This window comes from Chrysemys picta, chromosome 12 (genome assembly GCF_011386835.1).
Source record: "Chrysemys picta bellii isolate R12L10 chromosome 12, ASM1138683v2, whole genome shotgun sequence".
NCBI classification, from domain to species: domain Eukaryota; kingdom Metazoa; phylum Chordata; order Testudines; family Emydidae; genus Chrysemys; species Chrysemys picta.
The window spans coordinates 17,098,207-17,125,838 of NC_088802.1; the positions used below are offsets into that span (position 1 = coordinate 17,098,207).

Below are 27,632 nucleotides of genomic sequence, written 5' to 3' on the forward strand. Positions count from 1 at the left end.
GAAACTTATCCTGTTACACTGTCTGCAGGGAGCCATGGCTGCAGCAGGGAATCCTTTGAAGAGCCTCCGAGATGAAGCTACTTGCTCCATCTGTCTGAGTTTTTTCAAGGATCCAGTGTCTTTAGATTGCGGGCACAGTTTCTGCCGAGCCTGCATCACCCAGTGCTGGGAGAGACCAGATACAGCCATCTCCTGCCCTCAGTGCAGAGAGACCTTTCCCCAGAGGACCCTGAGGCCTAACAGACAACTGGGGAACATGGTAGAAATCGCCAAGCAGCTGAGTCTCCCAGCAGCAGCAGGAGGAGATTTGTGCAACGCGCACCAGGAGCCTTTCAAACTCTTCTGTAACCAGGACCAAACGCTCATCTGTGTGATCTGCAGAGAGTCCCAGGCTCACCGGGCTCACTTGGTGGTCCCGATAGAGGAGGCTGCCCAGAAGCACAAGGTAGGCCACGGCTGGGCACGGGGCTGGGAGCGGAGCTGTGCCCCCCTTGCTGCATCTCTTCGCCCCTCCGCGGGCTGGGGTTAGCGGGGGGCTGGCCTGCAGCCCAGGTCTCCGGGCCGCTGGGGCTGGTGCTCGCGCCGCCTGGCGCTCCTGGGGCTGGGGACGGCGAGGGCTGCGCCTCCTGCCTGGTGCTCTGGGGCGGAGGGGCCAGCTGTCACAGTGAGGGGGCTCTGGTGGGGATGGGGGGCCTTGGGCAGATGGGGCTGGACTTGCGACTAGCCTCCCCGAGCCAGTGGTTCACATCCCACCCACGCATACTTTGGAGTTTTGCTTTGGGTTTATGCATCCATTTGAACCAAATTCCCAGGACCACGTTGAGTCTCAGTACCGGAGCACCTCGGAAGTGAGAACAAACCCTTTCCCCCACGCCAAACAATCGAACCCATTATTTATGAACTTTGTGAGTGTGTTGGGTTTTTAACCGGGAGTCCCTTTCTCCCATTAGGCCCTGGAGTTTAATATACACGTTTTAAAAAAGTGTTATAAACACTCTTACCAAAACTCCCTTCCCTGTAAGTTGCTCGGCTTTCACTCCCTGACATCCAGATCTCTTCATATACTGTTCCCTGTCATTGCATGGGAGCAGAACACCCTATCCTACCCTGCTGGAAAATGGATATAACTTCAACTAGGGTTACCATACGTCCGGATTTTCCCGGACGTGTCTGGATTTTTGGTCCTCAGATCCCAGTCCTGGAGGAATTTCCAAAAGACGGACATATCCGGGAAAATAGGGAGGCATGGTAAGGGGACTGCCTCCTCCCTGGGCTTGAACTTTCCCGGCTCCCGTCGCTCTCCACCGCGCGCCAGGGCCGAAGCAACTTCCGCAGCGCAGCAGCAGCCGGAGCCTGGGGAGGAGGTGGCTGCATGCTCGGATGCCGCCCGCCGCCTCTGTGCCCCCGCAGATCGGGGGAGTTGTTAGTTTTGCTGCAGCCACTCGCACTCGGGCAAAAGACGCTCGGGGGACCCAGAGTGCGAGTGGAGTGGCTGCAGCAAAACTAACAACTCCCCCGAGCTGCTGGGGCACGGAGGCGGCGGCAGCATCTGAGCGCGCAACTGCTTCCTCCCCGGGCTCCAACTTTCCCGGCTCCCGCCTCTCTCCTCCGCGGCGGGGGCCGAAGCAACTTCCCCAGTGCAGCAGCAGCTGGGGGGCGGGAGGGAGGAGGGGAAATGCGGGGTGCTCAGGGGAGGGGGCGGAGTTGGGGCGGGGACTTTGGGGAAGGGGCAGAGTTGGGGCGGGGGCAGGAAAGGGGCAGAGTTGGGGCAGGGCCGGGGCCCAGTGGAGTATCCTCTTTTTGCAGTATTGCAATATGGTAACCCTACTTCAACCCATTGCCCTGCAGCACTTGGAGGATTCGCTGGAGGCAAAGGGCTGTCTGGACAAAGTCCCTAAGCCTATACATCAGGTCTGGTGCCCCCAAGGCCTCTCTGTTCCCTGGCAGCATGACACATACAGCATAGAAGTAATGCAGGGCTGAGATTCCCAGCTGCCATTGAAATGAATGGGAGCTGTGCTTTTAGATCCTCTGTGTGGCTCTCCAACACCTCACCCCCTGGTGAATTACAGAAGAAGATCCTCGGAGCACATTTTCAAAAGCACCAACTGACTTTAGAGCCGAAGTCTCATTTTCAAAGGAGATTTAGTCCTGAATCCCCAAAGCGACTTGGGTGTTGTGATGCTCAGCATTGCAATGCCTAACTTTTAGGCACCTAGAAAATCACTAAGGACATAAGAACAGCTGCACTGGGTCAGACCAAAGGTCCATCTAGCCCAGTATCCTGTCTTCTGACAGTGGCCAATGCCAGGTGCTTCAGAGGGAATGAACAGAACAGGGCAATTATCGAATGATCCATCCATTGTCATCTGGTCCCAGCATCTGGCAGTCAGAGGTTTAGGGATCTCTGGAGCATGGGATTGCATCCGTAACCCTCTTGGCTAATAGCCATTGATGGACCTATCCTCCATGAACTCACCTGCTGCCTGTTAATTTCCCCTGGTTTCTGTTATGTGAAGGGGTAAATAAACTTCCCTATTCACTTTCTCAACACCATCTGTGATTTTATAGACCTTTCACATCTCCACCCAAACCCCAGTTGTCTCTTTTCCAAGCTGAACACTCCATCTTTTTAATCTCTCCTCATAGGGAGGCTGTTCCAGACCATTAATGATTTTTGTTCCTTTCACTGTACATTTTCCTATTCAAATATATCTTGTTTGAAATGGGCCAATAGAACTGCATGATGTAGTCACGATGTACCATGGATTTATACAGTGGCATTATGATATTGTCTGTCTTCTTATCTATCACTTTCCTAATGGTTCTTTACATTCGGTTAGCTTTTATGAAGAGATGTTTTCAGAGATGACTCCAAAGTCTCTTTCATGAGTGGTAAGAGCTCCTTTAGACCATGTCATTTTATATGTAAAGTTGGGATTATGATTTCCAATGTGCATTACTTTGCATTTATCAACAGTGAAATTCATCTGCCATTTTGTTGCCCAGTCACCCATTTTTGTCAGATCCCTTTGTAACTTTTCACAGTCTGCTTTGACTCAACTACCTTGAGTAATTTTGTATCATCTGCAGACTTTGCCACCTCACTGTTTAGCCCCTATTCCTGATCATTTATCAATATGTTAAACAGCACTGGTCCCAGCATAGACCCTTGGGGGACCCTGGTATTTATCTCTCTCCATTGTGAAAACTATCCTTTGTTTCCTATATTTTAACTGGTTACTGATCTATGAGATAGACTTTCAGAAAGCCTTTGACAAGGTCCCACACTAAAGTCTCTTAAGGAAACTAAACAGTCATGGGATAAGAGATAAGGTTAAGTACACTATTACCAGTGGATCATCCTTGTTGATAATAGATCGGTGAGGCATGATTTCCCTTTACAAGAGCTGTGTTGATTCTTCCCCCAACAAATCATGTTCATCTGTGTCTGACAGTTTTGTTCTTTACTATAGTTTCAACCAATTTGCCTGGTCCTGAAGTTACGCTTTGTCTGCAGTACAGCCTATGTCGCCAAAACTTATGTCTCTCAGGCCTGTGAATATTTCATCTCCCTGAGTGACATAAGCATTAATGTGCACAGTGCTATGTCAGCAGGAGAGCTTCTCCCGCCACCCTAAGCTTCTGCCGCTCCTGGAGGTGGGCTTATTATGCCGACGGGAGAGCTCTCTCCCCTTGGCATAGAGCATCTCCACCGCGTGCACTGCAGCAGCACAGACGTATCGGTACAGCTGCAGTGCTGTACTTATCGACAAGCCTTTAGGCTTACTGGCCTGTAATTGACAGGATTACAATGGGAGATGCTGCTGAGAGGGGTGTATCCTAAGCCCCGCCCCCTCAGAGTTTGGTGTAGGAATGCACCTGTCTCTGTGATCCACACCTGGGAACCCCTCTCCTGGAGTCAGGCGGCTTAAACATCTAAGCTGTTTCTTGCACAGTGGAGTTCTGCACTTGTGTCACTCCACACAAAACGGCCCTGGAGGAGGCAGCAGACCTTCTTCATAACTGTTAGCCTGGAGGAAGGGCGCTCACCTGGTATGTGGGAGGGTGAGGGGAAGGGATCTGAACCGGAATCTCTCACCTCTCAAGAGACAATTGTGACATTGCCACGAGCACTGTCTGGGACAGCCTGAGCAGGACATAGAAAGTCAATGGTAGCTTGAGAACAAAACTCCATGAGGCTTCTTTGAAAATCCCAGCCTCAAGTAATAAATCGGCGCTGCAATGTATATAAGTGTATCTGCGAGGACAGACTCCTCAGCCACCTGACCCTCCCAAACATTGTTTTTCTTGCCTCAGGAACAAATTCAAACCCGACTGAACACCCTGAAGCAAGAGAGAGAAGAACTTCTGGAGTGGAAACAGGCTGGAGAGAAGCAAAGCCAGGAATATCTGGTAGGTGCCCATTGTTATGGTCCAGCAGTTACATCAGTCAGAGTAGGTATCTCTCTGTGTGAGGAGAGTGTCAGCCCTGGTCTATACACAGCACTGCCTGATTTAGCTCTGGTGACATCTACACAGCACAGCTCTGGGGCGACCTGCAGGGCGTGTGTAGCTACACAGCACAGCTCTGGGGCGACCTGCAGGGCGTGTGTAGCTACACAGCACAGGCTGTGTCCACGCTGTGGTGGGTGAATGAAAAGGCTCCAGCAGGGGGAGGCAGCAGAGCTGCCGGAGTCTTTCCCCACTTCTGGAGCCTTTACCTGCAGCAGGGAAAGGCTCCAGTGGCAGGGAGGCAGCGGGACACTACACTGCTAAAAATAGTGTAGATGGGGGAGGCCCTGCTTGGGGGTGTACAGAGCCATGTATGTAGGTGTAGCAGATCATTGACTCACCGCTGCAGCGCCTCCTGCTGGTCATCTGGGAATTAACTCTTTCCAGCACTCAGAGCACCTCCTGCTGGCTGGTGTCTCTCCTGCCTCAGGCCCCCGGGTCCCTCCTGGACCCCAGTGCCCCTTACCTTGGGGTGCTGCCCCACAGCAGTGCCCCCACACTCTGGATTTCCTTTCCCAAGGGAACCCCCTCCCCCTATTCCCGCCTTGCCTCAGTGGCTACTGCCAGTCATCATCTAGCCCCCTTTCTCTGGGGCAGACTGCAGTCTGTAATTGGCCACTCATCATCCGCAAGGGGGTGGGACCAGATGCCTCTGCCTATCCCCAGGCTGCACCTCTGCAGCCCCAATACCTGCTTAGGCCTTAACAGTGTCTCAGCCTGGGGAGTTGCCAGGCAGGAACTCCCCAGGTCCTCTTGCCCTTCCCCAGCACTGCTCTGCTCCCAGTACCCTGAGCTCCAGGCAGCTACATCCGTCCCACTCCAAGGACGGAGAGAGATTGACCCAGCTCCTGCCTTAGCCCTTATATCAGAGGCTCTGACCGTCAGAGGGGTGAAATATTGGAACAGCCTTCCGAGGGAAACGGTGGGGGCGAAGGACCTGTCTGGTTTTAAGATTAAGCTAGATAAGTTTATGGAGGGAATGGTTTAATGGGATAACGTGATTTTAGTCAAATCAACAGCATGCCATCGCTGGTAAATAGTATCAATGGCCAATGAGGGTCAGGCTGGAGACTCTTGCCTACATGCTCGGGGTTCTGCTGATCGCCATATTTGGGGTCGGGAAGGAATTTTCCTCCAGGGTAGATTGGCAGAGGCCCTGGAGGTTTTTCACCTTCCTCCACACCATGGGGCAGGGATCGCTAGCTGGAGGATTCTCTGCTACTTGAAGTCTCTAAACCGCAGGATTTGGGGACTTCAACAGCAGAGTCAAGGGAAAGGGTTGGGACGGCTTTGTGGCCTGCATCATGCGGGAGGTCAGACTAGATGATCATAATGGTCCCTTCTGACCTTAAAGTCTATGAGTCTATGAGGGCCAACTGTGGCCTGATTGGGTGTGGCCACAGCTGTGGCCACCTTCCCAATCAGCTTACCTTTTTCCCCAGGAGTAGGATAGCTGCCCCGCTACAGTAGGGTATATAGCCAGAGGGTTCAGACATATCACGACTCTACTTGCTTAAGGAATGCCTCATCATCTACACTGCTATTTATGCCCGTTAGCAGGGGCATATAGTGTACGTCCTCTACATTTGTGTAGTACAGATGTACCTCAAACCACTTTTTAATGTAATGTCTTCATACTGGTGTAAACCCCTGACATGCAAACACTGTAAACCTAATTTAATTTGACCTATTGTGGTGTGTAGGGTTCAGCTTGTCCAGTTAAACTGAGATAAAATGTGCTAACTAGGAGCAAGGTCGAGCTTAAATCAGGGTTAGCTATGATGTATTGGGGACCGAGAGACTTTGTCCCTTGGACCATATGAACTGGAACCATAAACTCACTGAACGTTAAATCTCACCAAATGAGGGTCAATCCATCATCATCATCGTATCCACTCATTATACTCCACACCTGAACATAGCTATTATATGAACAACATAACCTCATATCTCAATGTCTGTACTTTGAGCCGTTAACCTTTTAGCCCAATCGGGGATATTGCAGATTATGTATTCCTTATGCCACTGAATCTTAAACCGAACTTCGCACCCCTTGATAATCTGTACATTATTCCCTGATCTCCAGAAACTTCTACTCTGTACCGTTCACGTATTTTTTAAACATCATCTTGATAACCCCAAGCACTTTGCCTCTTGTAGACACACCCTTACAGGGTGTGATCATATTTGTCTTTGTCTTTCCTCCACTACAAACACTGATTTGAGGGGAGATTTTTTTCAAAGGCACATATGGTGATTAGTGCGTAAGTCACACTGACTGTCAATAGGACTTAGGTACCCAGTGGCTGCTTTGTATCTCTGAAATCCTCCCCCGAATCTCCATCTATAACAGGGGTGGGCAAACTTTTTGGCCCGAGGGCCCCATTGGGGTTGCAAAACTGTATGGAGGACCGGGTAGGGAAGGCTGTGCCTCCCCAAACTGCCTGGCCTCCGCCCCCTCCCCGCCCCCTCCCACTACCCACCACCTAACTTCCCCCCGACTGCCCTCCTCAGAACCCCACCCTCATCCATCCCCCCCCCGCTCCCTGTTCCCTGACTGCCCCGATCCCTATCCACACCCCCGCCCCTGACAAGCCCCTGGGACTCCCACGCCTATCCAATCCCCCCCCCCCCATGTCCCCTTCCAAACCTCTGCCCCATCCAACCGCCCCCTGCTCCCTGTTCCCTGACTACCCCCTGGCACCCCTTGCCCATTATCCAACTCTCCCGCTCCCCGCTCCCTTACCATGCCGCTCAGAGCGACAGGAGCTCGCAGCTGCCCACAGCGCTGGCGGCGCAGCAAGCTGAGTTTCCGGGTGGGGGACGGAGGCGAACAGCAGGGGAGGGGCTGGCCTCCTCAGCTGGGATCTCAAGGGCCGGTCAGGACAGTCCCGTGTGCCTGATGTGGCCTGCGGGCTGTAGTTTGCCCACCTCTGATCTATAACTACCAGACATGACTGGTTTCCTCTGGGACAATGTAATTAACAAAATGCCAGATGAAACATGTAAGAGCTGGAGAAAAAGCATTTTGCACAGTATATGTTGTACCTGGCGTTTTGTGTGGATAACCAGCAGAACTTTCCTTCAGTCTTCTCCACAACTCTCTGCCAATGTATTCCTGATTCTGAGTCAGACCCTCCCTTCCAACCTTTCTGCTATTGGAAGACTCTAGATGATCAGCAGAATATACTAAGCCATTCAGATCTGAAGACTCATCATTTTAGAGATATTGGGTGACATTTTCAAAAGTGCCTAAGTGATTTTGGACCCTAAGGTTTACAATTTTGCAAGTTGTTAAGGGCCAGATTCTGACAGGTATTTAGGATCTTAAAATGCAGAGAGAGGCCTAGTGAGATTTTTCAAAAGCAACTAAGTAGCACCTAATGTCCTCTGTAGTCTAGGGCACTTAGGCACCTAAGTGATACTGAAAATACCTCTAGGGGCTTATATGCATCTTTAGACACCTAAATATCTTTTAAAAACAGCTCTGTATACATTTTTTTAAATGGGTTTCAGCTCCTAAATGATTTTGCTGTTTGTGAAAATTTACCCTAAGTTCTATTTTCAAAAGTCACTTTCAAAGAAACTTAGGCTCCTAAGCACCAAAAGTAACTTTGAAAATGGGAATTGGACTCCTAAGTCACCAAGGCACTTTGGAACATGTTATTCATTCAGGCCAGCTGAGAGACTATCAGGCATGTTCTCCTGAAATCTCATCCATATGTTTGTAGTAGGGTAATATGAAAAGAGGGCTCTAAGACTCTCCCCATATCCCTGATAGGCTGTCCAACTTTCTCATTTGTGAAAACCGGACGCTGAGCGCTGGAACCTGCCCCGTCCCATGCTCCGCCTCTTTCCCTTGAGGCCTCGTCCCCCACTCTTCTTTCCCCTCTCACTGTTGCTTGCTGCTCTCTCCACCTCCCTCCCCCTGCCAGCTGAGCAGGGCTCTAGGGGTGTGGTGGAGTTGACTGGGGCAGGGTGTGGGAGGGAGAGCCATGCTCTGGGGATAAAGGGGTGTTTGTGGCAGGACGGAGGACCTGCCCGTACTTCTCTCCCCCGCCCCAGAGCCATCCCTGAGTGCTCCTCCAGGTTCCCAGCAGCAGCAGCTGCTGCTCTTCCCATCCCCTGGTGTTGGAAGCCAGTTACTGGGTAACCAGACTTCTAGTGTGCTGACCAGACACTGCCTGGTTTCCTTTTCGAAATCTGGACATCTGGCAACCCTAGTCCCTGACCTGTCCTTTCCCTGTTTGTCCCTTCATTACAGGGAAAGATAGAAGCTGAGAGGCAGAAGATTGTGTCTGAATTTGAGCAACTGCGGCAGTTCCTAGAGGAACAAGAGCGACTCCTGCTGGCCCAGCTGGAAGAGTTGGACAAGGAAATTGTGAAGATACAGGATGAAAATATCACCAAACTGTCTGAGGAGATTTCCCATCTCAGTGACTTGATCAGTGAGATAGAAGAGAAGTGTCAGCAGCCAACTAGCCAATTCCTGCAGGTGAGACAGTTAGAGACACCCAGATCCCTGCCCAGGGAAGGGAGAGATTCTGATTGATAAACTTTGGAGTTTACTAAGTACTTGGAGAGGTCCCATTCCACAATGGAGACTGTCAGTGTGTCCTTTAGCAAAGTGCGGGAAAACAAAGTTGGACATTTCTAATATTTCCAATGTGGAAACCATTTTGCTGTTTTAAAGGCAGACGTTTCAGGCCTTTTAGATACATCATACTGTGTATAAGCCCCTTTGTTTTCAGTTTAAACCAATTTTGCCAAAAAATTCCTGGGTTTTACAAAAACGTATTATTCAGTTTTTTCTGATTTTCATCCTCCTTTTGTATCCTTCAAATATATAAAAAAATAACTTTTTATTAGGAAAATACAATATGTTGCATGAGATCTCTGTACTATGATAATACATTAGTCTGTGAGTATATGCAAAGCTGCCTGGTGAAGTAAGAACATATTGTTCTAGAAGATACACATAATAAACCAACAGGCACGCACACAACTCTGAAGTGTGTGTGCATCTGGACATACTGATGAATCTCACGCCCACCACGTACACAAATGGTGTGGCCCAATTATCAAATGTGAATATTTATAGGCTAATAGTTCTAAGTCTACACCAGAAAACTGTTTGTTCAAATGAAAAGTTTTATTTGGGGATTAGAGATCTATTGTTTTTTTAAACTCGGGGTGGGGGGGCGTTCTGTTTTGAGTTCTGTTTTGGTTCTGCAGTAAACCACAGTGATGAACAGAATTCAAAGCATTAATCTACTGAATATGTTTTTCCCCTGTCTTTCCATCCACCAAAATAAACCCCGATATTTACCTAGAAAAATTAATCGTTTTTTGCACTGATTTTCACCTGTTTTTGTTGTGGTGGTAATTTTTCCTGGGAATTTATCAGTGTTTAACTAAAATAAAAACGGAAAACGAAGGGCCCTAATGATCTGGAAGCAATAAAAGGCACAATTCCAGTTTCTAGGAAGTGGGAGATTAGGAAAGCGAAGTTCTTTGTGGGACCTATTAAGAAATGGGAATGAATCCAGCTTTCAGAATTGCTGACCAGAATTGCACACATGGAGAAAGGCAAATGCTGTGGACACAGCAGTTGCATGTGGAAATCAGGGATTCATGTGTCTGATGAGTTTGTTTGAGCAAGTGCCATTGGCAGAGGCAGAATAGAATTTAGAAGGAGAAAACCCACAATCATGGTGCATGCTTAGGGGTCCCATTCCATCGAAGTCTGTGAATGGAATTTTAAAGGTGCAACTACAGAGAACTGCATCTAGAGCTCGACTAGGGATGGCAAAGTGAGTCATCCATCTCCAGAACAGGAGCGATCCCCAGCTTGTGGCACGTGGGACTGAGCTCTTTTTTCCCCCCTTCTCTTTCTCTCTTCTAGGACATCAAAAGCACCTGGAGCAGGTACGTAGCTCCTTTCCCTCCCCCTTATGCTTCATGATGTTGGAAGGTGTAGCGGGGTGGACACCGCTCCAGATAAGGGCACCAGGATCCTGGGAGGGACACGGGGGCCAGAAGCGGTAAGGCGTATCACCGGCCTGCAGAGGGCGCTCTGGAGGCTGGATTGAGCTGATTCCCCGAGATGACCAGGAGGAGGCGCTGCAGGGGTGAGTCTGACCCCTTACAGAAGGGGATTGGACCCCCGGGGTCAAATTTTGCAGGGTATTTAGGCACCCAACATGTAGCTATTCACTTGGTGGAATTTTCCAAAGCAGCTAAGCGAGTTAGGCACTTCTCATTGCAATCAGTGGCAGTTGGGAGCCTAGCTTGGTTATGTGCTTTTGAAAATCCCAGGAGGCACCTTTAAAAATCAGGCCTTAAGTGACTTGCCCAAGGTCACGCAGGGAGGCTGTGGCAGAGCAGGGAGTGGAACGTAGGTTTGCAGACTCCTATAGCAACCCCTTAACCACTGGAGCATCCTTTCCCACAAGATTATGCCCTTCTCTCTGAGGGGCAGCTTGTGGACCCCTTACTCTCTTTAACTCCCATTTGAGGATCTAGGCATTTAAATACTCCAGTGAGGAGGGCAGTTGACTCTCCAGTGGGAGTTAGAAGCTCACAACGAGCCCAAAAGAGACCAGCCTCTGGTAGCTCATTCTCCCAAAAGAAAGATTTAGAGTGGGTTTTTTTTTTCTTTTTGTTTTTCCCCCCTCAAGGTGTAAGAAGGTGAAGTTTGAGACACCAGTGGCTGTGCCAGAGGACCTGAGAGAGAGAGTTGGCATCTCTTCTCAAAGAAATTTTTGTCTGCAGGAGGCTCTGAAGAAATTCAAAGGTAACTGAACAGTTATCTAAGCTCATGCTACAGTGATGGTACATCGAGATGTGCCTCTGACTGTGGAAGGAGATGGATTCTGGCCTATTAGTTCTCAGCTCGTCCCAGCTAGACGTCTTTGTGGGTGGGATGGGGAGGGCTCAGGGCTGATGCCAGTTTGCCAGGCCTCCATTTGGATTGTCTCAGATCCAAAATTGGCCACTGAGAATTTCAGAGAGACACAATCACTAGATGTTTTAGAAAATGTTGAATTTAACCTCCATGGCTGGGATTTTCTCAGGGACGTAAGGGATTTAGGCACCCATCTCTCTCTGACCGTCCATGCGGAGTTGGCCACCACATGGCCTCAGCCCTTTTGAAAATCCCAGAATCTATACCTCAAGTTCCTCCATCTTTCAAAAGGAGGAAATAATGGCCAACCTACCTTGTTGTGCTAATTAGTGAATGCCGCCCAGTGCTTTGAGATCCGTGGAGGAAGATGGGAGATGGAGACGAGCAAGATATGTATTTTGGATGATGATTTCACTTTAGTTTGGTCTTGCTGTAAACGTCTCTCCATTCCAATCTGCCTCTCGTTCTATGGTCTTTTCCTTTGGGCCGTCTCAGAATTACAGCACAGTTCCATGCAGTGCTGCTGTAGCCATGTCAGTCCTAGGATATTAGACAGGGTGGGGGAGGTCATATCTTTTATTGGAACAACTCCTGTTGGTGACAGCGACCAGCTTTTGAGCTACACGGACCTGAAGAAGAGCTCTGAGTAAGCTTCAAAGCTTGTCTCTCTCAAGCACGATTACATTAATTAATGGTAGGAATGTCACCAGAGTCAACACAACATGAAATCACCTCTTCCAATCCTTCCTTTCTCTAGAGACCCAGCCCTCTGAACTGAGCTCTGAGCCCAAAGGCAGAGAGAAAGGGTATGGGCTAGATTCACAAAAGTACTTGGGGGTCTACCTGCCATTTTAGCTCCTGAATTCCAGAATCAGACCACATTGGGATTCACAAAGCCCCCCGCTCAGCTTCAACCAAATCTTGTAGGTGCCTAAAATCACTCATCACCTCTATTTTTGCAGTAAATGTTCCTTAGGCATCTATGTTTCTGCCTCTGTGCATGTGCACTGCAGTTCTAGTCTAGCTGTCCAGACACCTAAGCCCCAGAGAGATACACGAACAGGGGAAAGAAAGGCATTCCTCCTCCTAACTCGCCTACAGGCCCCAATCTGAGATGCCTGCTCTGACCATACTTACTGGCTCAGGCCCTATATGCGAACTTACCCAAAAGAACCAGGCCCTAGGGAATGAGAAGCTCCCTTAAAACGTACAGCTCTGTGATTAGGGTACAGACTTGGGATGTGGGAGCCCCCCAGTTTAAATCTCCTGTTCCCCAGAGGGGAAGAAGGGATTCTAACAGGGGTCTGATATAGGCCTCTCTGTCTCCTCTTTTGAATCTGTTCCACTGTGTATAAATAATTGAGCAGGGGGACAGGCTTCTGGGTCTCCCACCTTCCAAGGGCGTGCTCTAACCACCTGGCTACAGAGACATTCTCGTGATTTCTCTCTGCCTCTGGCCCAATGAATTATTGATTATCCCCAGTGGAACCTCTCCCCCAGGAGAGCATGTGGGCACCCCGCATCAGAATATCCTACAGCCCAGAGATTAGGGCATTCCTTGAGAGGTGGTAGATCCCATTTCAAATTCCTGCTCCCTCTGCGACATAGGATTGACTTGAACCAGGGGTCTCCCAAAGGCCAGCTGAGTGCCTGACTCCTGCTTTGTGAATCACAGTGACTATAGATTCATAGATTCTAGGACTGGAAGGGACCTCGAGAGGTCACCGAGTCCAGTCCCCTGCCCTCATGGCAGAACCAAATACTGTCTAGACCATCCCTGATAGACATTTATCTAACCTACTCTTAAATATCTCCAGAGATGGAGATTCCACATCCTTCCTAGGCAATTTATTCCAGTGTTTAACCACCCTGACAGTTAGGAACTTTTTCCTAATGTCCAACCTAAACCTCCCTTGCTACAGTTTAAGCCCATTGTTTCTTGTTCTATCCTTAGAGGCTAAGGTGAGCAAGTTTTCTCCCTCCTCCTTATGACACCCTTTTAGATGCCTGAAAACTGCTATCATGTCCCCTCAGTCTTCTCTTTTCCAAACTAAACAAACCCAGTTCTTTCAGCCTTCCTTCATAGATCATGTTCTCTAGACCTTTAATCATTCTTGTTGCTCTTCTCTGGACCCTCTCCAATTTCTCCACATCTTTCTTGAAACGCGGTGCCAATAATTGGACACAATACTCCAGTTGAGGCCTAACCAGCACAGAGTAGAGCAGAAAAATGACTTCTCGTGTCTTGCTCACAACACACCTGTTAATGCATCCCAGAATCATGTTTGCTTTTTTTGCAACAGCATCACACTGTTGACTCATATTTAGCTTGTGGTCCACTATAATTCCTAGATCCCTTTCTGCCGTACTCCTTCCTAGACAGTCTCTTCCCATTCTGTATGTGTGAAACTGATTGTCCTTCCTAAGTGGAGCACTTTGCATTTGTCTTTGTTAAACTTCATCCTGTTTACCTCAGACCATTTCTCCAATTTGTCCAGATCATTTTGAATTATGACCCTATCCTCCAAAGCAGTTGCAATCCCTCCCAGTTTGGTATCATCTGCAAACATAACAAGCGTACTTTCTATGCCAATATTTAAGTTGTTGATAAAGAAAGATATTGAACAGAGCTGGTCCCAAAACAGACCCCTGCAGAACCCCACTTGTTATACCATTCCAGCAGGATTGGGAACTATTAATAACTACTCTCTGAGTACGTTATCCAGCCAGTTATACACCCACCTTATAGTAGCCCCATCTAAATTGTATTTGCCTAGTTTATTGATAAGAATATCATGCGAGACCATATCAAATGCCTTACTAAAGTCTAGGTATACCACATCCACCGCCTCTCCCTTATCCACAAGACTCGTTATCCTATCAAAGAAAGTTATCAGATTGGTTTGACATGATTTGTTCTTTACAAATCCATGCTGGCTATTCCCTATCACCTTACCACCTTCCAAATGTTTGCAGATTTCTTTAATTACTTGCTCCATTATCTTCCCTGGCACAGAAGTTAAATTAACTGGTCTGTAGTTTCCTGGGATGTTTTTATTTCCCTTTTTATAGATGGGCACTATATTTGCCCTTTTCCAGTCTTCTGGAATCTCTCCCGTCTCCCATGATTTTCCAAAGATAATAGCCAGAGGCTCAGATACCTTCTCTATTAGCTCCTTGAGTATTCTAGGATGCATTTCATCAGACCCTGGTGACTTGCAGGCATCTAACTTTTCTAAGTGATTTTTAACTTGTTCTTTTTTTATTTTATCTGCTAAACCTACCCCCTTCCCATTAGCATTCACTATGTTAGGCATTCCTTCAGACTTCTCAGCGAAGAGCGAAACAAAGAAGTCATTAAGCATCTCTGCCATTTCCAAGTTTCCTGGTACTGTTTCTCCCTCCTCACTGAGCAGTGGGCCTACCCTGTCTTTGGTCTTCCTCTTGCTTCAAATGTATTGATAAAAAGTCTTCTTGTTTCCCTTTATTCCTGTAGCTAGTTTGAGCTCATTTTGTGCCTATGCCTTTCTAATCTTGCCCCTGCATTCCTGTGTTTGCCTATATTCATCCTTTGTAATTTGTCCTAGTTTCCATTTTTTATATGACTCCTTTCTATGTTTTAGATCATGCAAGATCTCGTGGTTAAGCCAAGGTGGTCTGTTGGCTTAACCACGAGATCTTTCTAGGTATCTAAACGTTGGGTGTTGTGATGCTAAGCATCACCTTGCCTAAGTTTCTTTGTGAATCAAGTCCCATTTTCATGAGGCTATTTTCCTACAAGAAAGGGGGAAATCACCTCTCCTCTGATCTTTTCTTTCTCTAGAGACCCTGCCCTATCAACTGAGCTTTCTGATCTCAAAGGCAGAGAAAGAGGGTAAGTTTTCATGAGGATATTTTCCTACAACAATTATTAATTAAAATCTCAGGATTAATTTTTTAGAAGAAGCTTCTGCATCCAAACAAGAGGTTTCCACCAATAAAGAGTCATGGATTCCAAGGTTAGAAGAAATCATTATATCATAAGAACAGCCAGACTGGATCAGACCAAAGGTCCATCTAGCCCAGTATCCTGCCTTCCAACAGTGACCAATGCCAGGTGCCCCAGAGGGAATGAACAGAACAGGTGATCATCCAGTGATCCATCCCATCACCCATTCCCATTTTGTGATGTATGAACGTGCACATACTATTTACCATTGGAAAGTAGGGTACATATTTTAGGTCCAATAATCAGTCTTTAGGGCACACTCAGGTCACATTTTGCTCTTCTCTCAGTAATTATAAGGACTAAAAATTTCCTCTATTTTTATTTTTTATATGAAAGACAAGCTTCGCTGCTGGAAAACGTCATTAACACAGAGTGCAGGTTGACCATCAGTGCCATGTACTCTACCAGAACGTGAAACTGGTAAATAAATAGTTAAGGAAGTGTCTCCCACCAGCTCCTATGCTATACTTCCCTCTCGCCCTCGTGTCAGGAGTATGGACTCGTGTGCTGGGCTCCATCCATCCCCAGCTGCTGGATGGTCCCTTTGGGGGAGACCATGCTAAAGCCAGTACTGAACCAGGCAGAGAATCAGAACTGCAGCGGCAGTTAAAAAAGCAAACAGAATGTTGGGAATCATTAAGAAAGGGATAGATAATAAAACAGAAAATATATTGCCTCTCTATAAATTCATGGTACACCTACATCTTGAATACAGCCTGCAGATGTGGTTGCCCCATCTCAAAAAAGATATATTGGAATTGGAAAAGGTACAGAAAAGGGCAACAAACGATTAGGGGTATGGAACAGCTGCCATATAAGGAGAGATGAATAAGATTGGGACTTTTCAGCTTGGAAAAGAGATGACTATGGGGAGATATGATAGAGGTCTATAAAATCATGACGGGTGTGGAGAAAGTAAATAAGGAAGTGTTATTTACTCCTTCTCATAACATAATTACTAGGGGTCACCTAATGAAATTAATAGGCAGCAAGTTTAAAACAAACAAAAAGAAGTATTTCTTCACACAACACACAATCAACCTGTGGCTCTCCTTGCCAGAGGATGTTGTGAAGACCAAGACTGTAACAGACTTCAAAAAAGAACTAGATAAATTCATGGAGGATAGGTCCATGAATGGCTGTTAGCCAGGATGGGCAGGGATGGTGTCCCTAGCTTCTGTTTGCCAGAAGCTGGGAATGGGCGACAGGGGATGGATCACTTGATGATTACCTGTTCTGTTCATTGCCTCTGGGACACCTGGCATTGACCACTGTATTGGCCTAGATGGACCATTGGTCTGACCCACTAGCTACCTAATATCTCTTCACTCTGCTCCGTGGAGCTGTCTTGCACCAGAGAAGCCAGGCTACTGTCTCTTCTCAGATGTATTCAGAGGGTGAATGGAATTTAACAGCAGGGAGTAAGGAGCTCAGTTAGATACATGTATAACTGGATTCTCTAGAGAGCCATGGTCTGGCAAGGGAAGGCTTTTTATTGGATGAATGGAGAAAGGACCCTAATTGTGATCTCCTTTTCCCATCCACTGACCATAAGCCGGTCTACTGCCTTCCTCCATAGGGATCCCATATTTGCTTCCTTCTGCAACAAATCCCCAAATCAATATTGTAAGAATAATCCACCAAGCACATATAAAACCCCAACCACATGCAGTGATCATCTGCTCTCTGGACAGGGGAAGGAGGAAACACTCTGGGGCCTGGAGTCCCTTTTTGGTGTGTTAGAGAATCTCCAGGAGTCTTAATAGCTCCTCTGAAATCAACAGGGGTGTCGGGAGGCAGGCTGGACCCCCACTCCTGGTCCTCACCAGACTAGCTACCACATTAAGTGTGACTAGCGCAGACACAATTTAGTACTTTTCAAATGCATTAGCTGGTGTCCCTGTTAACGTCCTCTGCCTGGTGTCTGCTGCCTCCCCTGCTCTGTTCTATTGCTGGATGTGGAGCACCCCCAGCAAGGGAGAGGGATCGGGGGAGGAGACTGAGATCCCCTCTGCCACGGATCCCCAGGATTGGTGCTACGGCCTCAGCTTTGGAACAGTCTCTGGGAGGAGCCCCTTCAATGGGCCAGACCCCCAACGTCAGCCCACTCTTCCTGCAGGGTAAGCCATGCGGCTTCACCAACTCCTCAGGCTGGACCTCTGGGCCTTCAGCCCTCCTGCCTCACAACATGAGCTGTGTGCAGTGTGTCCAACTGAGACAGACCCCTGAGGGAGACTTCTATGATCTTAGGGAGCAACACACCTCCGCAAGCACCTGCAGCGACACTCAGCCACCGCTGTCAAGCAACTGGGTTTTAGTCCACTGCTCTGCACCACAGCACAGGGAGACCTTGGTTAGCACAGAGAAATGAAGGTTACAGCCATAAGCACCAACTTTCCCCAGCACCGGTGGGTGCTCGCACCCCCTGGCTCTGCCCCGACTCCATCCTTTCCCCGCCCCCATTCCAACCCCTTTGCCAAAGTCCCCGCCCCAACTCTGCCCCCTCCCTGCCTCTATTGGATCCCTTGTCCAAATCCTGGCCCCGCCTCTTCCCCGAGCATGCTGGGTTCCCCCTCCTCCCCCTTCCTCCCAGCGCTTGCCGTGCGAAACAGCTGTTTCGCGGTGCAAGTGCTGGGAGCTAGGTGGAAAAAGAGGGCACGCAGCGCACTCAGGGCGTAGGTGGAGGTGAGCTGGGGCGGGGAGCTGCTGGTGGGTGCTCAGCACCTACCAATTTTTCCCTGTGGGTCCTCCAGCCCTGGAGCACCCACGGAGTTTGTGCCTATGGTTACAGCATCGTCTATTCGGGGTAGCTGGTGCCCAGCCCTGCTGTGCAAACCCCATTGTTCAAGCTGTCTCCCTGTCCATCTGATCTGCTTTCTCAGACTCCCAGGTGTGCCCCCCACCATAGGCGCCGTGGGGCTAGAGCACTCACAGAAAAAAAATAGTGGGTGCTCAGCACCCACTGGCAGCCCCATGGATCAGATCCTCCCTCTCCTCCCCTTCCACCTGCTGGCGGCCCCGCCAATCAGCTCCTTCCCTTCCCTCCCAGCACCTCCTACCCACTGCGATCCACTGTTCAGTGGTGGGCAGGGAAGCAGGGGCAGAAAGAGGCGGGGTAAGGTGGAGACGTGGTCGAAGGGGTGGAGTGAGGGTGGGACCTGGGGTGGAGCGGGGGTCAAGCACCCCCCAAGAAGTCAGCTCCTCTGCCCCCCACTGCTTCCTGCAGCCAACACGTAACTTCCACTTCACCCCTCCCCGACCTCTAGTCCTTTGTTCCCGAGCTGGGGCGATGCAGCTCAGTCACAGAGGCGGGGAAGTCCGTAGCTCTCCGGGGGGCTGGTTGCTGTTCCTATGTCCAGGCAATTGGACTTGCTATTGTCTTCTGAGGACCTCAGGCCCCAGACAGCGACATGGGCAGCTTAGCCTGCCCCGAGAGCAAACACTCCCTTTTCACCTACTGCGTAACAACACTGCAGGTAGGGAAACTGAGGCCAGATAGGCTTCATAAAAAAATTACAAAAAAATCCCCCCCAAAATTTGTTAGTCTCTAAGGTGCCACAGGTACTCCTGTTCTTTTTGCGGATACAGACTAACACGGCTGCTACTCTGAAACTTGCCAAAAAAATCCCAGTTTGTCACACACCCCCGCCCCCACCCCCACCCCCCAACAATACCTCCTAGATGTCTGGTGGGAACGACGGGGAATTTCCTGCTCAGCTTCAGCCAACAGGCAGCTCCCCAGGACTGACACTCCGGGCCCACCCCAGCCCGCCCAGGGCTACTGGGGAGTGTGAGAAATGGTCCTAGCCTCCCCCAGGGCTGAGCTCTGCCTGGAAGGGTCTGTCTGCACTGCAGAGTGAACCCTGGGGATCGGCACCCGGGTTAGCCTGGGCTGGGCGCAAGGAGCCATGCTGCTGAGCCTGACCTCACTTACTGTGTCCTCACTGGTGCTGCTGAGTCTCTAGGATGTCTGGGAGCACGTTCCATGGCTGGTGGTGCCGCCGTGAGCTGAGCTATTCTGTGTTTCTTTCCCAGCGATTCGTGGGGTACCCGGCCTGTCTTTCACAGGGGAATTGTGGGAAGGCACTGGAGAGCTATTTTCCCTCAGGTCAGGCTGGCAGTGATGATGGGGGGAGGGTTTTCACTTTCCTCTGCAGCACGTGGATGCGGGTGACGTACCAGGATTGTTTGGGGGTATCTCATTGCATCGTTTCCCTGCATTGTGGGGCCTCGGGCGCTGGTACCTCGGTGCCTCCTCTTCTCTGCCTGTGGCACATAAATAGTCCAGTCTGCTGTAGGCTGTCCTGCTTTGGGCTAATGTTGGTTGTTGGGTTAGGTGGGTGCTGGGTGGGGTTGGTGGCCTGTGATATACGGGGGTCAGATTAGATACCCCGGTTCCCTTCTGGCCTCAGACTCTCTGACTCTCAGCACTGGAGTGGTTTAGCCTGCACAGAGGTGCCGACTTCCCCAGTTTCCAGTGGGGTGCTTGGCCCTTGCTCTGCCCCAGGCCCCTCCCCAAGTCCCCACCCCTCCCCCCGCCTCTTCCTTCCCCCACAGCTTCCCCTACCCCTCAGAACCTCCTACCCACCTCTGAACAACGGATCCGTGGCAGGAGGAAGGCGCTGGGAAGGAGGGGGAGGAGCTGATCGGCAGGGCCCGTCAGTGGGTGGGAGGTGCTGTGGGGAGAGGGGTAGGAGTTAATCGGCAGGACCTTCTGGTGGGTGCAGAGAGTTGATGCCTATGCTGGGTGAAAAGAACTCAGATGAGGTGTTTATGCATTTGGACAGGAAGGACATTAGAGTTAGTAGCTGACTAAGCGCTTGGGTTAACTCTGCAGTGAAGACAGACCTTAACACTCTCCTTCTGTCTCTCTCTCCCCTCTTGCAGTGCAGGCCACTCCGGATCCAGACCTGGCAAATCCCTGTTCCGTCCTGTCCACAGATGAGAGTGTGATCCGGAAATACCAACAAAGAGAATTTCTGGAGAAAAAGAACAGGTTTCACCCTGCTGCCTGTGTGCTGGGCTATAAGGGCTTCACCTCAGGGAGATGTTACTGGGAAGTGGAGGTGGGGAACAAAGATGAGTGGGTTTTGGGCATTGCCAAAGAGTCTGTGATACACGAGGGAGCGATAAGCTGTACACCAGAGGAGGGGATCTGGGCTTTGCAGAGTACAGGGAATGAGTACTGGGCCCTCACCTCCCCTAAGACTGCTCTGGGCCTACCTCGTAGCCCCAGTAACATTGGGGTTTACCTGGATTATGAAGGACAGAAAGTTACATTTTATGACATTACATCTTCTGGCAGAGAGCCAATCTTTACTTTCACATCTTCTTTCACCGGGAAGATCATCCCCTTCTTTGGGCGCCGGCGTGTCCAATTTCTGAATATAGGCACACATGGTCCCTGGTAGGCATACCATTAAGACCTGTGACAGAGCAGCAGGGATCACTCGGTATGGGATATCTAAAGTGGAGCAAAGACATAGATAATATATAAATTACAGCTATCACACTTTGCCATTCTAATCTTGCCAGCCTCAAGCATTCAAAAACTCTGTCAGGCCCCCCACAATCATGGGATTGGCTTAAACATCTTTTTATATATTATGTTATTTTTCTTTGCCTGCTGGTTTCCCAGCTTTCAGGGTGTTCTTGTTTCCAGTTTTCAATCTTTGCTACACAAACATGAAGGCTGGAAATGTATCTGTAATATAATCTGAGCTCCCTCAAATCTATCTACTCCAGCAGCTGGGACTTTTAAGAAAAACATTGAGTGCTGTGAGACTCACAATAAAATGGTGAGGGAGAACAAGACTGACTTGCTCAGCATTATACTGGTGAAAGGAGTTTCTCGACCCTCTTACATGCCTGTCTCTGTAACTCTGTGATCCTCTAGACACAGATGAACTGGCCAACCAGCAGACACCAGGAGCCACTCACAGGGTCACAGCAGAGCCTGCCTATCTTAGGGCAGGTCTACACTTAAAATATTGCACCGGCGCTGCTGTGCCACTGTAATGCTTAAGTAAAGATGCTCCTACGCCGACAGGAGAGCTTCTCCCATCAGTGTAGTTAATCCACCTCTGTGAGAGGCAGTAGCTATGTTAACGGGAGAAGCTCTAGTGCTTAATTACTCTCTCCGCTAGAAATGTACACCTTAATGCCAGGTCTCTGTCTAATGCAGCAGGCCCAGACCTCAATCACTGATCCCCACGGCCTTTTGAAATAAATCTACCAGCTCAACTAGTCACACAGGCCAGTAGCTCAGGCTTGGTGCCTGGCCCAGCTACACAACACTGAAACAAGGGTGCAGTTGATTCAGGCTTGGAGCATGGCCTAGATACCCAGCCCTGAGACTGGGTTGACAGCTGAGACCAGGCAGGTTCAGTGCATGGAACAAGCACAGCCCTGAGACTGGGGGCAGAGGAGGTAGCTGAGAAGAGGTGGGCTGCATGCATGTCCCAGGTACACAGCACTGCGAGCGGGCTGGGAGAGCTGACAGCCAGGCAACTTGGGGCATGGTAGACACTCAGCGCTGAGAATGTGCAGAGTTGGGGCATGACACGGACAGCGCACTGACTGGGGTGGGGGAGCTGCAAACAGTCATGCCTAGTGCATGGCAGAGACACGCGGTGCCGGGATGGGTGGGAGCAGGCACGCTCTGCACATGGTGCAGACACACAGCGCTGACAACAGAGAATCAGGTGAGACTGGGGTGTCTGATGAGAATGGGCAGGCTCGGTGCATGACAGACTCTGTACCTCAGTTTCCCCATCTGTAAACTAGCTGGGCTCTTCCAGGGCAGGGCCAACCTCCTTTGACTTGCTTGGAGGTCAAGAAATAAGTTTGTCTTGTACAGGGCTCTGCCGGGGGTTCCACCTTCACAATTGCCCCCTGTTGGGAAGTGAGGGGAGGGTGCTGTTGGATACATCAGAAAGGAGGACACTGCAGGGTTGTGCTTGGCGAGATGAATTTTGGACAATCTTCATGTGGCCTTGATTCAGAGTAGCGAGGAAGGGAAATTACATCATGTTGCAACATTGTATCCGGCTGCAGAGCCGTCCTTGTAACCAGTCGCATCCCCAGGGGAGATCCAGTCACTGTTCTTTTCCCACCATGGTTACATTTCCTGTTCTGGGCCCAAGCGGCTGCTTCTCCCAGGCCCCCTCAGTCTGTCCCAAGATGCCCCCTCCTGCAGCTTGGATAGACAAGGGGGCTGGGAGACGCTATGTAACCCCTTACCTTGTACAATTCAGGGGTCCCCGTACCAGCTCCCCTCACACACACTGTCCTGGGCCATTGGTCCTCTGCCCTGACCTGGGATGAATCTCTCTTTAAAGGTCAGGGAGAAGCTCTGTCTGCACGATCCATTGAGTCCATAGCCTTTCTGCTGAGCCTCATGTGGAGAGGCACGATCAGTGCAGACTTTGCTGGTTACCTCGGTGTATGATGGAGACACCTACACCCCGAGAACCAGGCTGAGATCCCAGTGCATTTCACACAGTCCACTGAGCAGCTGCCCAATGGACTTTCAGCCACTGCCCCCCTGGACAGGATGTGGGTTGTTAAACTGAAACAGACCAGCCGGAGAGAAACATCTTTACTTGGTCCCAACCCCAAGGCTTTGACACTCACTTTGTTTCTCCCCAGAAGAAGGGGTTTGGGGATGGCTGAATCTCTCTCAGGTGCCTCCCTGAAGGGAATCCAGAGAGAACTGGGTCAGATGTAAGTTGAGCAGGGAAAGGAGGGGAGGTGGGCAGTGGGGCCAGGAAGATGAGCCCAGGAAACTCTTGTTTACAGATTGGCCTTAAGAAGTTTGTTTGGGCCTACAAAGCTATGTCTTGCTGCCCTGTGCTGTCACCATAACACTGTTGCCAATGTAAGGGGACTGGTTGCCCCCTTACTAACACTCAGTGGGGGTGTTTTGGTTGGCTAGCTCCCAGCACTAAAAGGGGAGGGGTCGATGGGAAATCAGGAGCCTGAGACTGACAGTCCCCAGGGGCAATGGGGAGAGCCCAATGCTCCAGGTCAGCCTGACTGACAGGGTGGGCGGGCTAATCAGGAGGCCAGGGGGGTCCCATCCTCCGTGGGAGCTGGAATTGCCTGACTCAGGGTACGTCTATACCCAGCCGCTAGTTCGGCGGCAAGCAATCGAACTTCTGGGTTCGACTTACCGCGTCTTGTCTGGACGCGATAAGTCGAACCCGGAAGTGCTCGCCGTCGACTGCGGTACTCCAGCTAGACGAGAGGAGTACCGCGGAGTCGACGGGGGAGCCTGCCTGCCGCGTGTGGACCGAGGTAAGTTCGAACTAAGGTACTTCGAACTTCAGCTACGTTATTCACATAGCTGAAGTTGCGTACCTTAGTTCGAATTGGGGGGTTAGTGTAGACCAAGCCTCAGACAGAGTGGGGCCGAGCTAAGGAAAGAGCAGGGGCCCGAGCTAAGCTGCTGGAAGCAGAGCTGCAGCCCCAAAGCCAGAGCACGGCCCAGAGAGAGCAGAGCTGCCCTGGGAGCAGAGCTGCAGCAACCAGAGCCAGAGGGGCCAGACAAGTAGTCCAGGAAGCAGGTCAGAGCTGGGAGCAGAGTCACAGAAGCAGCCCAAAGAGCAGACCTGTCCTGGGAACAGAGCTGTAGCAGCCAGAGCAGCAGCCCAGGGAGCTGAAGGCAGAGCAGCAGCAGCCGGGCTGAGGCCGAGTGGAGCTGGAGCTGGAGCAGTCCGGAGCTGGGTGCAGTGAGCAGCTGGGGAGAGTGAGGGGGACCCTGGGCAGTGGGCCCAGCACAGGGAGACGCCTCAGCCAAGAGGCTCTGCAGGCCAGACTCAGAGGGGGATCGTAACCCCGACCGGGCAGGGGCGACGCTGGGAAGAAGGGTCCTGCCACCTAGAGCCTGAGAGCGTGTGGCCACCACCAGAGCAAGTGTCCAACCCGCAGCGTCTCTGCAGCACAGCCAGGGCCTGAGAAGGAGCCTGGGACCTACAAGGAACAGACTGAACTGCCCTGACGTACCAGAGACACTGTTTGTGATGTTCCCTGCCACAGACTGGAGTGTTTTCCTTTAACCTTTCCCATTTTTCCTTATTCTTTTTTTAAATTAATTGTTAATTAAACAACTCATATTTGCTTTAAATTGTATGAAATGATCAAGGGGTCAGGGAGGTGCCCAGTGCAGAGAGAGTACCCCAGAGTGGGGATACCCTAGCCCTTGTCCTGGGTGACCACAGCAGAGTTGGGGGTCGAGCCCCCCAGGAATCCTGGTTCCAGCCTTGTCGGGGTTACGAGGACTCTGCCAGACAGGAGAGTGGAAGGGGAGGCCTCAAGGGCAGGGAGGCCTCTGGGTAGAGGAAGTGGGAGCGAGGACTCAGATCCTTTCGCTAGCCCACTTCACCGGGGTAGTGCAGAAGCCAGAACAATAGCGGGACCATTTCCCCACTTACACCTAGTCTTTCTAAGGCTGCTCTGCAGATGGATGAACTAATGATTTTGCATCTGCCCACGCAGCACTCATTGGGGCCTCGCTGGTGTAACTCTTCTGTCTTTTCCCCTGGCTTTCTAATGAGTTTGTATTTTAAAAACACCAACATCTTAATGGGGATTTTCTAAGCTGTAACTGACACTAGAGATTGACAACATTGGCTCCAGCATTTAGTCATTTTGCCTGTGAATTCCGCACCACTCCTAGGGCATGCTGGGTTACATGTCTTACCATAGCCTGCAGGGGCTGTAACTTTAACAATGGACTGATTCCAGCTCAGCAAATGTGAGTCTCTTCCAGGATGTGGGGAAAGTCCAGTGTTTACTGCATATGGAGTTTGTGTCCCCAGCAGAGGTTGCATGGGATCCAGGAACAGCTCACCCTGACCTTAACCTGTCTGCAGATCAGAAAAGTGTCAGACATGAGCACACACTACAGGACCTGCCCAACAATTCTGAGAGTTAATTTTGCTGTGCGCACTGGGCTCTGAAGGATTCCTGGCAGGGAAACACCACTGGGAGATGGAGGTGGGGAATGGGGAAAGGTGGACCATTGGTGTGGCCAGAACATCGGTGAAGAGAAAGGGATGGTTTTGTGTGAAACCTGAAGAGGCATTTGGGCTCTGAGGTTCTGCTGGAACCAATTCCAGGCTCTCACCTCCCCACGGACCTCTGTGACTGTGAGCATAAGACTCACAAAGCTCAGGGTTTATCGGGGCGAGTGGCACTTTACAATGCTGATAACAAGATCCTGATCTTCATGTTCAATTAGTCTTTCACTGAGAAAATCTTCCCTTTCTTTTCTCTTCAGCCTCCGAGATCAGACCTTAAAACTGTGCCCCTGAAACCAATAAATGGATTTCATTGGGTGTCATTTTTTCCCCTACTCTTTACACAAGCCTCCAGTTTACTGAACTGGAAAGAGAAAGGATTTGAGCAACATTAAAAGGAAGGCTCAGATTCACAAAGGGACTTAAGCAACTAAGGCCTGGTCTACACTACAGAGTTAGGTCGAAGTCAGGCAGCTTATGCTGATCTAATAATGTCAGCGTCCATACTACAGTGTTCCTCCCCCAGACATAACTCACCTGCTACGTCGACTGAATAACTCCCACCTCCAAGAGAGGTGCAGCACTTATGTCAACATAGTTAGGTCAACGCAGTGGCAGTGTAGACGCTGCATTTTCCACATCAGCTTAATTGTCCTCCAGGAGGTGTCCCACATTGCCCCATTGTGACCCACTCTGGTCACTGGTTTGAACTTCGCTGCCCAGCAGCCAGGTACAAAGGAACAAGCCCCTCCCGTTTTAAGGACTGGGAATTTTGAAATTCCATTTCCTGCTTGCTCTGCATGGAGAGCTCCCCTAGCACCTGCCCAGCTGAGCAGGCTGGCTACAGGCTCCCAGCGCTCTGCTGCCTGCACCGCACAGGAGGCGTTGGATCTCCTGGGTCTGTGGGGAGAAGAGGCTGTGCAGGCCCGGCTCCGATCCAGCCGTAGAAATGTGGACGTCTATGAGCAGATTGCTCGGAGCGTGGGGGAGAAGGGCTACAAGAGGGGCCCGCAGCTCTGCCACGTGAAAACCACGGAGCTGCGCCAGGCATACCAGGAGGGGATGGAGGCCAGCAGTTGCTCTGATGCGGCTGCACAGACATGCCGCTTTTACAAGGAGCTGCACGCTATCCTCTGCAGTGATGCCATGCCACCCCCGAGCCCCATGGATACCGGAGGAGTTGGAGTCATGGGCCACCGCAGGCAACGCTGAGAATGAGAGACAGACAAGCAGGGAATCGATTGCCAGATTCAGGGCTTAAATACAGCTGGAGCTGTTCAGAGCAGAGCTCTGGTAAATATTTTCAACCCCCCTGGAGTTTTTATAGTATATTGGAGGAGGGCCTGGGGGGCTCCGGGAAATGCTCTATAAGAATTTAAGCCCTGATCAGATTACATTCTGTGGCCCAATCTATAGTGGAACAAGACTAATAAAGAAATAACGCCACCTTCATTCTGGGTTTACATACACTCGCCCTGAGGCTTAATGCTGTAGAACACTTTTCCCAATCACAAAGGTACTTTATTTGTGTCCAGATTTAAAATAGAAATGTCACACTCCTAGCAAATGGTGACAGGAATGCCCCAGTCTGTCATAATGTGCTGCCCTTGGTCCAGAGCATAAGAAAAGGTAGAGGTAGCACTACTGGGATAGGGGAACCCCTATCATCACAATTTGTTACCCCTGGACCAGGAGATGGGGAAACGTGACAGGTAGCAAATTGTGATGCTGCCTCTGGACTACAGGATGGGGAAAGGCAGAGGCAGCAAATTGTTTCATGGCAGTAAAAGAGAGACGAGAGACGTAAGTAACAACTACAGGTAACAAATTGTGCAGGCAGCAGTTTGTGGGGTTACACTGGCCAGGAGAGGGGCGGTGGGCATCCTTCATCACAGAAGGGATGGTGGACTTGAGGGGGGGTTGCCTAGGTGCAGTGTTGGGTTAATTCAGCCCTACAAATAACCAGAGGATCCTAGGTTCACCCTGGAAACGCATGGGAGATCCAGGTCTCCTGGGCTAGTCCCTACCCACTGGATCCGTCCTTTCACTCTACAGGGATACTCAGAACAAGTAGCTGCAGACGGGGATTCAAAGATGGACCAGGTATAAATGCCCCAGCGTCAGGGCACGAGCCAGTGACTAACTAAGGGGGTTGGAGGTGTGAGGAGTACGGATTTATTAAGGGGGGATTGGTCATCCT

The 27,632-nt window shown here is 50.2% G+C and overlaps 1 protein-coding gene across 1 annotated transcript; it reads left to right on the forward strand.

Annotated features, from left to right (window-relative positions):
• On the forward strand, positions 1-27,230 carry LOC135975011 (zinc finger protein RFP-like). Its single transcript, XM_065565029.1, has 7 exons — positions 1-445; positions 4,321-4,416; positions 8,780-9,010; positions 10,421-10,443; positions 11,196-11,311; positions 15,246-15,296; positions 20,298-27,230. The coding sequence occupies exons 1-7, from the start codon at positions 35-37 to the stop codon at positions 20,819-20,821; spliced, it is 1,452 nt and encodes a 483-aa protein (XP_065421101.1). The 5' UTR covers positions 1-34; the 3' UTR covers positions 20,822-27,230.
• Positions 27,231-27,632: the final 402 nt, after the last annotated feature.

Excerpts from the sequence above, each read along its gene's own strand:
- LOC135975011 (XM_065565029.1), top strand. The coding sequence starts at position 35 with ATGGCTGCAGCAGGGAATCCTTTGAAGAGCCTCCGAGATGAAGCTACT. Across the intron at positions 10,444-11,195 it reads ATCAAAAGCACCTGGAGCAG|GTGTAAGAAGGTGAAGTTTG; the intron begins GTACGTAGCTCC and ends TCCCCCCTCAAG. Across the intron at positions 15,297-20,297 it reads CTCAAAGGCAGAGAAAGAGG|TGCAGGCCACTCCGGATCCA; the intron begins GTAAGTTTTCAT and ends CCCCTCTTGCAG.